Here is a 14266-nt window from a genome sequence, read left to right as displayed (position 1 = left end):
GTAGACCACACAAATGTTTATGAAAAAGCAAAAGCATCTGAAACCAAATATTCAGATTTGGAGACCAGCAATTTAAATTATTTAAAGCCCTTTTTGCTTCTGATGTATAATAAAGTCTGAAGTCTGAGAACACAGGTCATCAAATACTATTGTCAATGCTTGAATCTATTCTACACCATGTTTTTATAAAAAACTTTTTTTATAAAAAGAAAAAAAAAAGACCTTTGGAGAGAGCTGAAATTTAATTTATATTTTGAAAGATCTTTAAAACTATTTTTAAATTTAACGTAATGCCAATTTAGAAGGATTTTATATATAATTCTATATCCAAATGCACATAATTTGTTAACTATGTATACTCACATGTGTATGTTTCAGGTAACAGAGAGAACTCTGAATTAAGTAATTTACTGTATCACAAAAAGAAGCAAATCCCCTTCTAGTACTTTTCCTTGAGATTAATTAACAACATTTTCTTGCTTAATCATTTAATGTCACACTGTATTAAGACATTCATTCCTTTTTTTTTTTTTGGTTTCAGAAGTATGTTTATGGTGGTTCACTTTATGTATCAACTTGGTTGAACCACACAGCGCCCAGATATTTGACCAAACTTCCTGGTAGTTGTCTATAAATGTGCTTATACAGAGATTAACTTTGAACTTGTATACCTAGTAAATCCATAATGTGTGTCTTAGCCACAGTTGAAGGTCTGAATAAACAATGGGCAGTTGCTGCAGAGGAGTAAGAGAATTCTGAATGTCTTGCAGTGAGGACATATTACCTTCCTTTGTTCAGACTACAACATGATTCATCCTGAGCTTCCAGGCTGTGGACTTTTGGATTGGAACCATACCATTGCGTCTCTTGTTTGCTGATGGCAGATTCCAAGACATCTCAGCCTCCATATTAAATTGACCCAAATAATTATTAAGTATTTCCCTAAATATAGTGTGTGTGTGTGTGTGTGTGTGTGTGTGATTATTCTTAGTATTGTTTCTCTGAAGGCTTTAACCAAAACGTGATGCTTGGCCAAAAACTTTTTGAAAGTTTCAGTGATCAAGAAGCAGAAAAGGTCTTTCACTAAGATAAGGGAATCTACAAATTAGTAAACACATACACACACACACACACACACACACACACACACACACACACACACACCAAGCCACAAAATTCAAAATTCTTGACTGTTTGTTAAGGATCACATTCAATAGCTTTCCAGGAACTACACACAGAAGTCCAAATCTTACATAACTTAAATATAAAAGGCCTGAAAAACCAAGGGTGATTCATCATTTGACTGACCTAAAGGTAACTTTTACATTGATGCCTGAATTCTTTGTCTTGTGCTAGTTCTCCCATTAAAGATACATCCCACCTCTCTCTGCCACCCTTTTTTCAAGACCCAACCAGAATTCCACATCTCTGACATAAAACAAAGGGAGTTAGGGTTTACACCGAAAAAAGTATCATTATTCAGGGGGAAACATCATTAGACTTAGCTGCTTGAGTACCTACGTTTTGATTTAAAATTTGACACTAATGGTGACCCAAGACAAACTTTTTAACTGTCCTTGGCAATTCATCTCTTAACTTAGAATATGTTTCGTTCAGATGATCTGGGATTAAATAGTTTGCATTCATATTAAAAGAATTCTCATTTCACTTTCTGGTAGAGGAGCGATCTGACTGTACTAAAACTATGATGGACTGAATGAAGATGCTTTGGAAAACAAAAATAAAGGCAGGATTTAAAAGGCAGAAAAGACAAGCCAAATATTAAAAAACACTGATGATTTCTTCATATATTTGTTTTGCTTGCTGGATCATTTTAGCTAGGCAACATTCCCAATATAATAGGTCAAGCAAATACAAAAGCTGGCGACAACAGTTTCCAAAACTTAAATTAGTTTAATGATGCAAAACTAGCTGATTGATTTAAAAGTAGAAAGAAATTGAAGATCCCTTTGGTTGAGAGAAAAGATGACAACGTAAGTATATCTTGGCATCTTAAAATAATCACATATGCTCAATGACTTGGACTGATATGATCAACAAGATGTATTTACAAAACATCAGGATGTCAGGCAGTAAATCTAGAAACGACTGTTCATCAAATGTCATTACCCAGTTTTCTCAGCCTTCTCCTCACCTCCCTAACCACTCAGTACTCCGTTAGGCTTCAGTATTCTCACTTAACCTCCACAAAGCATTTCGGATCTTCATACATGGTCCCATTATCTAGAGACTCAGTTATCTAACCTAAACCCTGAAGAGCATATTCAATTTTTAAATTACAGAAATAAAGTGTTTAAGTCAATTTATAGGCAAAAACTCGAGCAGCAAATCTTATATACAAATGCTCTTCGTACAGAAACCTCAACTCAAACACAGAAGTAAAACAAAAAATTAAAAATCCTGAAGAAAGTTATTTGGAGTCTTCTCCAATATCCTACTTACACACAGATTAGTTTTTATCAGATCAATTACTTTACACTTCAAAAAAATGGTTGGTCTTAGGGTGTGTGGAAGAGATAATCCTTACTTGTTTGGGAGTCAAAGAATGGTGAAGAAGGCATGTGTGTCTAGGAGAGTTTGTGGCATGTGAGGTTGGCTTAAGGGCAAAAGTGGATGGCCCTTAGACTACATCACCTGCTAAATGTTCCTAGTTTGACCAACAAAATGTCATTTCATCAATTTTCAGAATTATGTACAACTCAATTTGGGGAAACTGTTCCATCATACTTTGAGTTTCAGGTTTTTTCTGGCAATATCAAAGGAATGGAGAACCCTGAGTAAGCAATTATTCCAGACACAAATTGGGTGGAGTGGATAACAATGAGACTTGTATTCCACCTTGGAATTAATCATACTTTATTCTTTCTAGTATACAGCAAGAAATTCATGTTTTTTCTGGGGCAGCGATAACTTAAAGTATACTAAAATATGGTAACCTGAATGCAGAATTTTCCTATTGCAGAATTAAGAGACTAGGATTACCAAAAAATACACATAAAATGGATCAAATGCTTATTAATATTTTCTTCAAAAAGAAAACACTTCTTTATATAATCTCTACAGTTTGTCCATTTTTACAAGTCTTATTTTAAAAAAAAAAAAGGTATAAAAATAAAAACTTAAAAAGGAAATTCAATTTCTTTACATTTTCAGTTATGAACAAAGGATTCCTGGTCAATATTTCCTCTCAACACATTGTCTTCTCTCAAAGAATTTAAAATGTCTTTTGTTTTTGAAATCAGGGAGCTTTACAGTTTCATTTTTAAGTCATCTCTTAAAAAATTCTTAGTGAAACTTGATCCTAAACCTAGGTTCATAGTATATGATGAGGGTCTAAAGAAAGCTTATTTAACCCACATTAAATCTTGATCATGCATTAATGAGTCTTTTAAAAGGATAATTTTAATTCCCCAATCTTCAACCATAAAGACTATATAGTGATAATCTGCCATGGCCTTTCAATTAAACTTGTTAAGGGCTTTCTATTTAGTCAGCACCCTGAATGGGCCATTAAAATTCTTGTTCGGTAAGAGTTGTGTTCAGTGCTCTGTTGTTTTAAATTCCATTAAATCCAAATGGTCTTTATCGCCCCATGACCACTGTGACTTCAATCAGCCAATTTAATTACCTTACAAAATTGTCAGCAGAAGCAGCAAAGAAAAACAGGAAGCCCTATGACGTTATCAGATCAAAATCTTCCTCATGGGTGTTTAATCTAGATCAGTCAGTAATGATGATGTGGACCTACTTAACTTCTCTTGCAGGGGCTTTCAATTTTACTTTTTGTGCTACCTAGCATTTTGAGTTTAAGATTCAGAGCGCCTCTGATACTTTGATAACTGAGCATCAGATCAAAAGTCCCTAATAGATAAATGTCACAATCCAAAGGAAAAACAATCAACACAGATCAATATAATGTACCATATTAGGAGAATTATAAGATCTCCTGCCCAAGTAAATACCCCAAGTATTTAATGCATGCAGTAGATTAATGATTTAAGTTATTACACTGAAAAGACATGAATGATGTTCTACCTGAGTGAGGTGCACAAATCAACATCAACAATTTATAAAGCATAAGTATAACTGAGATTACACTAATGCAAAATCACAAGAGTTTAGTTCTTCCACCTGAACATTAAATATTTATTACAAAAGAACAAAGCATTTTATCAGAAATTATGTGATCTGAATATCATAAAGGATTGTATCATCACTATCAGAGACAACACTACATTGAATGATGAACAACTTGAAAAGACTGATAACCAATGATACGTCCTAAGTTAATCTATGGCATTTTCTTCCTTTGTGTGAAAGTAATTCACACTGACTTCCCAGTGCTGAGTAAATGTTGAAACAGTGTCATCTGAGAATTCCGCAGATGAACCCACTGTAATGATCACTTGTGTTAGAACAAAAAGTAAAACTTGTGTGAAGGATTGTCTACTGAAACATAAACCCTTGTTCCTTCTGTACGACAACTTCACAAAGCCAGTTTTATGTGCCTGGATGGAAACGCACTACCAGTTCTAGAGAAGGAAAAGATCATTTTTCAAAGTCATTTTCTGAAATGATTGCACCTCCCTTGATGGATCACATCAGATTATTCTTTGAAGCTTTAAGAGAGAGAACCTATGAGAAAAAATGATTAGAAAAGAAAAAAAGAGAGAAAAGCAGGCCTCTTTTGTTAGCGACTCTTGAAAAGGTTTCCCTCTCTTACTTTCCAGAGCTTAGTTAAGCAGGTGTTAGGGTTTAATCTCTCATCACTAGCAGTGGCTGTTACACCCTCATCTCTGCCTCCTCAGTCAGTTTTCCTCCTTCCAAATATAAGGCCACGCCTCCCTCCTGCCCATCAGACCTCCCAAAGAAAGAAAAATCTCAAAGAACTTGCAGAGTGCAGCTTCCAAAACTGTTACTTCATTCACACTCCTGATACTGCTGTATATCTGCCACTAATTATATATGTATTCATTCTGTTTTGGTCCAGGTCATCCCTGAGCACTACTAGCTGGCTGCCATCACCTTTGGCGAGTGAGCATCATAAATGGGCTATGGGTGCGGTGCCAAGGAGACCTAAACGCATCTGGAAGAGAAAGCAAATGAGAAGATTTTTAAGAAAATTACTCTATGTGCTTGTTTAAAAGTTAGGGCAAGACAACAGAAGGGATGGAGTGGTCTATCACACCCTCAGTTCCTCTGGAAAAGACTCATCTAGGAGAAATCGCCCAGGAGTGTGCGATACTTGGAAGTGATATCTTTGCTCCTAGTGTCCTACAGTCCTATTCAGATAAAGACTTTGAATAACAACCTGATTTAAAATATCGCAAACGGTGATTTGAGGAGTGATTTGTTAAAGAAGATCGTAAACACGCCAAAGCTCAGAAACGGAGGGAGACTTGCCCTGCGCCGAGCGGGAGCCGCTTTTGAGCCTTTAAGTTTCCTAGTTCTTCCCAAGGGATGGAAGTGGGAGCAACCCCGGAAGGGAAGTTAACAAAAGAAGAAACGTTCTAGCGCTGCAGGTGAGGCGCTAGGGAGGGATGGACGCCACACCCCCACAGACGGAAGGATCTGGTCTTCCCACTCTCAGGCCGGGTGCACCGCCTGGACGCAGCTGCGGAGAAACAAAGACGCCTCACTGACAAAGCGGTGGGTACGCGCTGGGATGCACAGGCACGCCAGCTCCAGCACGCCACAGAGGCCTATTTGGGGATGCTGTGGCTCTGAACCTAGGAAAGCCAGGACAGTAACTTCTGACTTGACCTAACGCAGGGGAACTGACTCTTGGGTGCACCTTGCATCCCCAAAACATGCCCGCTGGATAGGCACCCATGAGAATCCAGGTTAGCAGATCCAGGATCCAGGATCCAGGCTCGGGAGACGACGCCCACTATCCTGTTCATGAGACGTGACCCGCGGCTGACCTGCGGGTTGCTTTCCCCTCTGCCCAGGCTGCTACACAGCTTCTGGATGGCACGATGGGATCCGCGTATGCTAGAAACTTGCTCCCGGCTGTACGAAGGCAGGACCCACTGTGCAACCCAGCAGTCAGGCCTGAGGGGAGAGCTGTGGTGAAGAAACCGGGCAGGAGGTCCGGGATGCAACTGCAAAGTTTTCTTCGGCTAGGGTGGAATCGCGGCGACTTGCATAGTGGGCGCATTAATCTGCAATGGCTGGGGGGCTGGGGGAGGTAGGTCAAGGGCTTGGTAAGCACACAGAAGATGGGAGGGGTATGGTAGGGACACAGGGTCAATACCAAGAGCGGAGGATACTCCTCCCTCACAAACAGTGATAGAAGGAGGCGGAGTCGAGTCCCAGTCCTAACAGCCCAGAGCTGGCAAGGGTGGATTTCCAGTACTAGCAGGGAGGGGGATGGGTCGCCAACGGGCCGGCTCCGCGGTTGCCATAGCGCCGTAGCTGAAGCGCCTGGCGCCTGGCAACTAACTCCTAGCCTGGCCCTGGGTGGGGGATGGGGGGCACTGGCGGCAGCCTCCCCATCCAAGGCAGCGGATCTCCTCAGCACCCAGGCCGCCGCCGTCCAGAAGCAGCTGCTCTCCCAACTTCCAACGCCTTCCCTTCCAGGGCACAGGGCCAGGGATGAAGCACGGATTCCACTTGCAGCCAAAGTTGAAAAATAGCCATTCTCAAGCGTGGTTTCTACGCGCTTAACCAACCATGCAACCCACTCAGAGTATGTTTACAGCAGAAGAAAATAAAACTCGCACCATTGCATCAAAATAGTCCCAACAGGGAAATGTTCCAATGATTACAATGTACACAGTCCTTTCCCCAGAAGTCAGTGCAGAAATCAGAGAAAATGGACCTCCACGTGGAAGGTGTTTGGAGTTAATGCAGAAAATGACAGGTTATCTACAAATTGGTCTGTTGGTTTAGGATAGTAAAAGACAGGTGTTGGAAGTCTATGTCTCTTACCCTATTGCTTAAGGACATTCTTAGTAAGTCTTGGTCTAGGAAACTGTATTTTGTGTGTGTGTCAGCTCTTTTGGAAAGCTGCTACACACTCTGCTACAGTCGCCAAGATTTTAATATGAAGATATGAAATGATCAGCAAATGTAACAATCTAATGATTCAGCAAATATCATGCTGCAAGACCCAAGCAGCAATAATTAAATCTTTTGAGTACTGGGTGGCAGCTTTCCGCTCCAAGTCTTTTTTTTCCACCTAGTCTGAAAACGTACTCACACATTCTCACTCACAAACACATGATAAGATACTTTAATATTCTACATAGGCAGACTGTAATACTCAAATCACTGTGCAAAACTACCATACTGTATCACTTACCATGCCTGAACTGTTGAATTCTCTCTCTCTCTCTCTCTCTCTCTCTCTCTCTCTCTCACACACACACACACACACACACACACACACCACACTCTTCCAGTGATACAGGGACCTGTTTAATCCTGTCCACAGAAACAAGCATTCCTGTGGATGCTTGTTGCTAAGAGCAACGTACTTAAGCACCATCTAAGGACATGAAGAACGCTGCAAAACTGCTACAGTAGGAATTGAGCTATAATCCATTGTCTCTTTTGTCATTATCAACCTTCTTGACTCCAGCAGTCTATACAGGGAGGTGGGGGAGGTATTCCCTTTTCCAATCTAAGGAATTCCTACATTGATTCCACAAACCCTGGGAGACATGGTCAATTGTATAATTGGGGGCAAAGGCATATGGGAAAAGGAAAAGACATGACACTGTTTGGCATTAGGGAAGCTGCAGGCAGTCACTGTTTGACCAGAATTTGAGTGAATGATGTATTTGCCTTTATCTCAAAGACACACGCTCAGGATTATACCGGTTTCCTGCACTCTCTGGTCTAAATCCAGTTGCACTGTCAAGAGGTGCCACTGTGAGAGCCTTTCCCCTGTCGGCTTTTGCCTCCTCTCTACTTCAGGCAACTTTCCCTACTATTTCTGCTTCTACTAAAACTGTGTTGCCCATCAGGAGAGGCTGACCACTGAAAGAACTGCATGTCCTCCAAGCAAACCTGATCACAGTTTCCCCTGGAATCCCATATTTCAATCTGTCTTCAAGCTTCAAGGAAAATCTGATTCTTAGGAAAACAATAGGCCCCCCTAAAATTTAACTGTCACGTGTCTCATCAGTCCAATGTAACGCAGAGATGGGGACTTAGATCCCCAATACTTCTCTCTGCCTCCGGATCACCGCCGTTTATCATTTAGAGGAGTCCAGACTCCGCAGAGAACTGAGCAGGGCTCGCAAGTTAACAAAACAAACGCTTTTTTTTTTATGATGACGCTATTTCGGCCGGTTAAGCAGCCACCTTTCCTTATTAAATAGAGCCTTGAATCTTGCAGCGGTATGTTTTTTTAACTCTGTCCTTTCACATAAGGAAATCTGCGCTTTCCCCAGAAACTGAAAAGGCACTGGAATGAGCTGAAAAGACTCACTGAGAAAAGAATTTCAAAAGGTTATCGCCTTGGTTTCCATGTGAGCACTGACCAACATCCGGGCGGAAGCGGACAGAAGCAACTCGCCTAAGTTACCAGACACGCACTCCTCAGCCCCGCAAGCCCACAGGCGTGCAGCCCCCGCACGCACTTTGGCACCGACAGCTCCTTCCTTGCAGCCCACGAGGCTCCGGGCCATGGGCGGGTGCGGCGGCAGTAGGTTCCCCCAGCACCTTGGCCAGCTTGGTGGCCGGATACAGGGTGCAGCGACCACTACCACAGGCTCGTACTCCCCTCTCCCTTCCACGGCGCCAAATAAACATAAAGAAACGAAGAAGAACGAAATTAAATGAAAGCACAGCGGGCTCTTTAAAACTAAAGGAGGCGAGGGAGCCGCCAGCAAGTCCAAAAGCACCCAGTCCACCGCCAGGCAGAGAGAACCCGCCTGTTTACATCCGGCTGCCTCCGATTCCCGGAGACCAAGAGGGAGGGAGGGGGATTCTTACCAAATCTTAGTACGTGCGTGGTTCCTTGAGAATATCCGATCCACAGTAAACACAGCAGGAGTCTAATGGAGCGCCTGACGACTGGATTACTTAGAATCGAGGAAATAATCTTCATGGTGTTTCTGTGCCCACACGCGCGGCACCCCACTTCCCCGATCTGGCGTTAGGCTCCCGGTGAGGGCAGGAATGAAGATGCGTCTAGTGGTGGCCGCAGACTCGATCACGGCATGGTCACGGAGAGAGGGAGGAATCTCGGCTTCTCGAACCCATTAGCAATCGCTGCATGTTCTTCACTCACTGCGCCAAGGAGCAACCTTCCACTGCAAGGGATGGTGGGACATCCATGTTAGTCGGGGAGCATCCGGGAGAAACCCAGCACGCACACCCACAATGTCCGGCCGCGAGAGCCTGGGGAGGCAGAGGAGGAAAATCAATAGGAAATCCAGCCGTGGAAACGGACAAGGTGTCCACAGGGAGCCACAGTCCCAGCACAAAAGGCTCTTTGCTCCCCAAGGTTTTCCTAGGCCCTATTCTACTGCACTGCTGTACAGCTTCTGACGGGAAGCCAAGATTAAGTGAGAAAAATTGAGTTAGCTGCTGCCTTCCCCAGGCTCCCTGCCAGTGAGCTTCCCAATATCTATTATGCAACCGATCTCATGGCCCACCTTGAGTTGTCAAAAATAAGTCGTATTTATTTACGTGGAGGAAATTGATTCGATTTTCAGTGTGAGTCTTTGCAAAGTGAGTGGTGTGTGCAAGTGTACTTCTTACAATAACTGTTCGGTTTTAGTAAATGGCTACTCAAAACAATTTCACTTTGCCTATGAATTATAAAAAAGAAAGGAATATAAAACAGAGGGATTTACTGTAAAAAAAAAACCTTGTGGTTACTTGAATGTCTTACTTGCACTTAAAAAAATTGACTGAGAATGAACATAGATTGGAAAGCAATTGAAGAACTAATCCTACTCTTCAAAAACTTGAGTGGGCATTCATTGATTGCTAACTGGCATAAACAGACACCTACGCAAGTGGACTTAAAAAAAAATTACTAATTTTAAATGGAGAAATATGTTCCTACTCATATTTTGATAATCTAAAATAACTTTGCATATATAAAAGATGTTGATGTTTGAACTGGTACACACTCAAATGTCTTCAATAATTTATGTCTATATTTCTTTTCATTTTTAGATCATTTTTCTTTGAGGTTGTATATCAGATATGATTGGAGCAATAATGGATGTCTTAGCTTTGTCTTAAAAGGAAATAGCCTCCCTCCTGCTGGCTTTATGATTGAAGCAAGTAAAAAACTTGAGAAACACAGAAACAGACAACATGGTATGTATATTAGTTTTTAAATACACAATGCTAACATTTTACATTGGCTAAGTAAAACTAATATGCACAATAACAATTATATCATTGCCAACATTTTTTAATGATTAGGTAGCACAAAGGGCAAACCATTTGATCTGTCATGCAATTGAACTCTTTCTTAAAACCAACTTAAACAACATAGATCAAATTTATGAAAAAAAATGCAAGATTATCCCTATTTCACTTTTAACAGTTAAATGCAAATCATTTAAATGTTGCTGAGTTTCCTTTAAATATCTAGAACATAGTGTAATCTCTTCATTCACTCATAGTGATGTTTTTCAATCTATTTTCTTAAAAATATTACAAAATGCTGATTTAAATATATATATATTCTGTAAATGTATTAAATAGCACTGATTTTTTTTAAAGATGGAAGCATCAAAAATGGAATATCAAAAATAAGTATCAAGAATGGCTAGTTCTGCAGTCTGGCAGGCAACTCAATCAAATAATTTCACTATCTGAGCACTTTAAAAGGAAAACCTAGTGTTTAAACTAAGGGTATATAGCGACTCCTTCAGTCCATGTTTAAAACATCCCTTATAAAACATGCAGCTCAATATGTTCTGTCTTGTATCTGCTGTCTCATTAATTCTATCCTATTTGCTCATTTCCCTTTTTATCCAAGAGGAGATAATAATGACTGCCAGTGTAACAATAAATATTCTCAGTTTTTTTCATTTGCCAGTATAATTGATATCTACCACCAGAAAATAGCATGTTTTCCTATGACTAATCAAAATACTGCAGTTTTTCATTGTAGCTGGCATTTAGTGGAACCTGAGAAAACTAAATGTACCATAATTCGTTGTTTATTTATCCTGTTAACATAATGACATTTGATATTACAGCTGCAATGTAGCTCCATAAACTAGTTTTCTATGTTATGTAGTTTGTGTGAGGTTATTTATTGGATGTATAGTTGGAAAAGTGAAAGATAAAGTTTCCAGACTCGATTCCTACACAATGATTTAACTATTAAATATCTAGCACATGATTTTATATTAATTTTCATCAAAGAATCAACTTGGATATATGGTGAATTTAAAATCATTTACATCTTTCAACTAAGTTAAAAAAATCTTTAAGACAACATGAAACAATTCACCTGTCTAACTGAACTTCTGCAGTACTGGAGAGGACCTTTTTCAGGACCATGGACAGCGCCTCGGGCATGGATTTACTCTAAGAGTTACATTGAAAGTAACACAATGAGTGGGTAAAATGCCATTTGAAGTGACAATGAACATATTCCTACTGCACAGAGTCAAGGGATTTGAATTACTGAATTATTTACATTGTCAAGATTTTGTCAACTGTGCTGTGTTTTGCAATGTGACTAACTGAAACTGCTTGACATACTCAAGACATGGTAATAGTCACACTTTTCCTAAGCATACTATTACAATGTGACTTAAATTCACTATGATTTTCCACATGAGCACTAGGCTACTTTGTTCCTTGTATAAACACTGTCTGAAAGACCACAAAATATTCAGAATGCTGAATAGCATGTTATCAATATTCAGAGGCTAAAGACATTACTAACATATGCAATTAGTTATCACTTTCTATTCTCCACCTTCAGATTTCCATCTGTTACAAAGGTAACAGGATTAATTATCGTTTTTTCTCACTAAGCTTCACTCACTTCTTGGGACAAGAGAAATAAACGACTAAATTTACCTCTCCAATACAAAATTATTCTATGTTGTTGAGATGCCTTATTGATGATGATTTTGAAGTTCTTAAAAATTCCCCCAATGCTGAAATCAGATGTTGTAGTTCTTAATCTATACAGAAGGTGCAATAAAGTCATTCTACAGTATTTCACTGACCATATTTAATTCTGAAAAATTTTATCATTGCCAAATTTGCTCCTTTCTAAAAGAAAAAGAAACACTGTTTTTCAGTATCAGATGATCCAACATATTTAGAAATAGTGATGCTTATGTACTTTATTATATGATCTTATTTGCTTTACTTTCATTTTAACCATATGCTAACCCCTATTTCTAAAAGCCGTAGCTCTGTAGGTTCCAAGGTCACAGCAGGGGAGAGGGAATGACAAACTACAAACACACTTATATATGCATACACAGAGAAATGTGTTTAAATATCATAGAAAGCTGGAATAAAAATATCAAGTCTATGATAAATTAGAAATGAGAAACTGCATATCATGTTCATGCAAAGCTTGCTCCAACAACAAAAAGCCCTCATCTTCATCTTTCACAGTTTTCATACAATTACCAACACTAATGACCTCTTATTCTTGGGCACTATTTACTTGTGAAGCAATTTGTTTCCTATTTTCCCAGTGAAAATGAATCTTATTCTAGTTAGCTGCCACCTGCTGGGGTATGAACAAATGTGTAATAACCCTCATAGCACAACATTAAAAAAAAAAACAATGCCTATACATTTTGGAAGAAATGATAAATATACTTGTATCTTCCAGAACAATCTGAATTTCAAAGGTATTCCAAGGGGTTTTCCACGTCATATCTAATTTTAATATTTCTCAAATGGAATTCTCCCTAAGGATTTCACTTGACTTGTCACTGAAGTCTTGCTGCTCTGTGACATTTGCGAAATCTGGTTGTATAGTAACACCTAACCTACTCTTCCATGCAAGTGCCCTGTTGTACTGTTGCTTAGCTGAAACAGCTTGTTCCCTGTTCGCCCAGCACATTCAAGATGCCAGAGAATAAAGTCAGGGCTGAGATCACTTGAACCACACTGTGGCATATATGCAGTGCACTCTTCCTAGTTAGGAAAGCTGTGCTCCCTTTGTGATTCTCAACACTCTCAGCTTTACACCAGCATTCTGCTTCACTGATGGTTAATGACAAATGAAGTTTCAATTTTTATATGCCAAAGTGATTCTAATCAAGAAACCAAAGTGAAATAGAATAACATGATCCGGAATTTAAAAAAAAAATCAGGTTCCCTAACATTCATGTGATTTAAGTGGGAGAAAATAAACAGGAAAACTTCAACGCATCACTTTATCACCTTCCTCCAGTGCGTTTCATAGTCTCGTTTAACTCATAATAAACTCTGGGTTACATGAATGTGCTCCAGAGCAAAAGTTACAAAGTAATGGACTGACACGCATTGAGCATTAAAATACAATTGCATATCTCTCGGAAACTGAACTACAGCCTAATTAAGATTCAAATGAATCCATCATCACTTGTGAGATGAAAGGAATCATTAATCCGTAAGGTAAATTTCTGGTGGCAGAATATTTACAGTATGAGAGTAAAGAAGTGATAGAAGATAAACCATGCATTCCCAAAAGCACAGTAAGTTTGCTAACACATTGCTCCCCTGGCCCCTAAATGAAGAGTCCTGGTCTGAGAAGCCTGAGGTGGGCCATGTGGTTCCGGGAAGAAATTCTCCTCAGAGTTAAATCTAACAGGGAAGGAGTTACAAGTTCTAGAGCTTTACAATCCGACCCAGTGGCACCACTCCCTCCTTAACCTGCTGGGACATCTTCCGAGTTTTTTTCAGAAGGTCTTTAACGCTGGCGCTGGTAAATAATAATTAATAATAACAATAATAATGCCTGAGTGTCCTGGGCACAGAACTAAGGAGCAGAGTTCAGGGATGGATGGATGGACGTAAAGCAGGTGGGGGAGTTCGTCAGACCCGCAGACAGGCTCACAGCTCACAGATGGCAATCTGTCTCCCTCTGCGCCTCGCAGAGAACGGAGAACTGAGGCCACTTCCTGACACGTCCACTTATTAAAGTGTGTGTGTGTGTGTGTGTGTGTGTGCGCGTAGAATACGAGCGCCCGCAGCCAGCATAGCCTCTGGCATCCTTGACCGAAATTGGCTGAGGCGACCGGGACAAAAAGCCACTCTCAGCGAACCGGTCCAGCGCGCTGCCGTTCGCCTCACTCCTTCT

General features: G+C 40.1%; 1 protein-coding gene across 3 annotated transcripts in view; it reads right to left on the bottom strand.

Annotated features, from left to right (window-relative positions):
- Nucleotides 1–9395, bottom strand: part of GRIK2 (glutamate ionotropic receptor kainate type subunit 2) — a 577027-nt gene extending 567632 nt beyond the window's left edge. For all 3 annotated transcript variants that reach the window (XM_040983826.1, XM_040983827.1, XM_040983829.1), the window contains exon 1: nucleotides 8968–9395. In XM_040983826.1, coding sequence (XP_040839760.1) covers nucleotides 8968–9082 — 115 coding nt within the window. In that variant the 5' untranslated portion in view covers nucleotides 9083–9395. The remainder of the gene's footprint in view (nucleotides 1–8967) is intronic.
- Between the last annotated feature and the right edge of the window lie 4871 nt (nucleotides 9396–14266).

The sequence above is a fragment of the Ochotona curzoniae genome, unplaced genomic scaffold (assembly GCF_017591425.1).
Source record: "Ochotona curzoniae isolate NIBS_2020 unplaced genomic scaffold, NIBS_Ocur_1.0 contig_3819, whole genome shotgun sequence".
Classification (NCBI taxonomy): Eukaryota; Metazoa; Chordata; class Mammalia; order Lagomorpha; family Ochotonidae; genus Ochotona; species Ochotona curzoniae.
The sequence above is the reverse complement of the archived record's forward strand: the minus strand, read 5'-3'. Positions and strand labels throughout refer to the sequence as shown.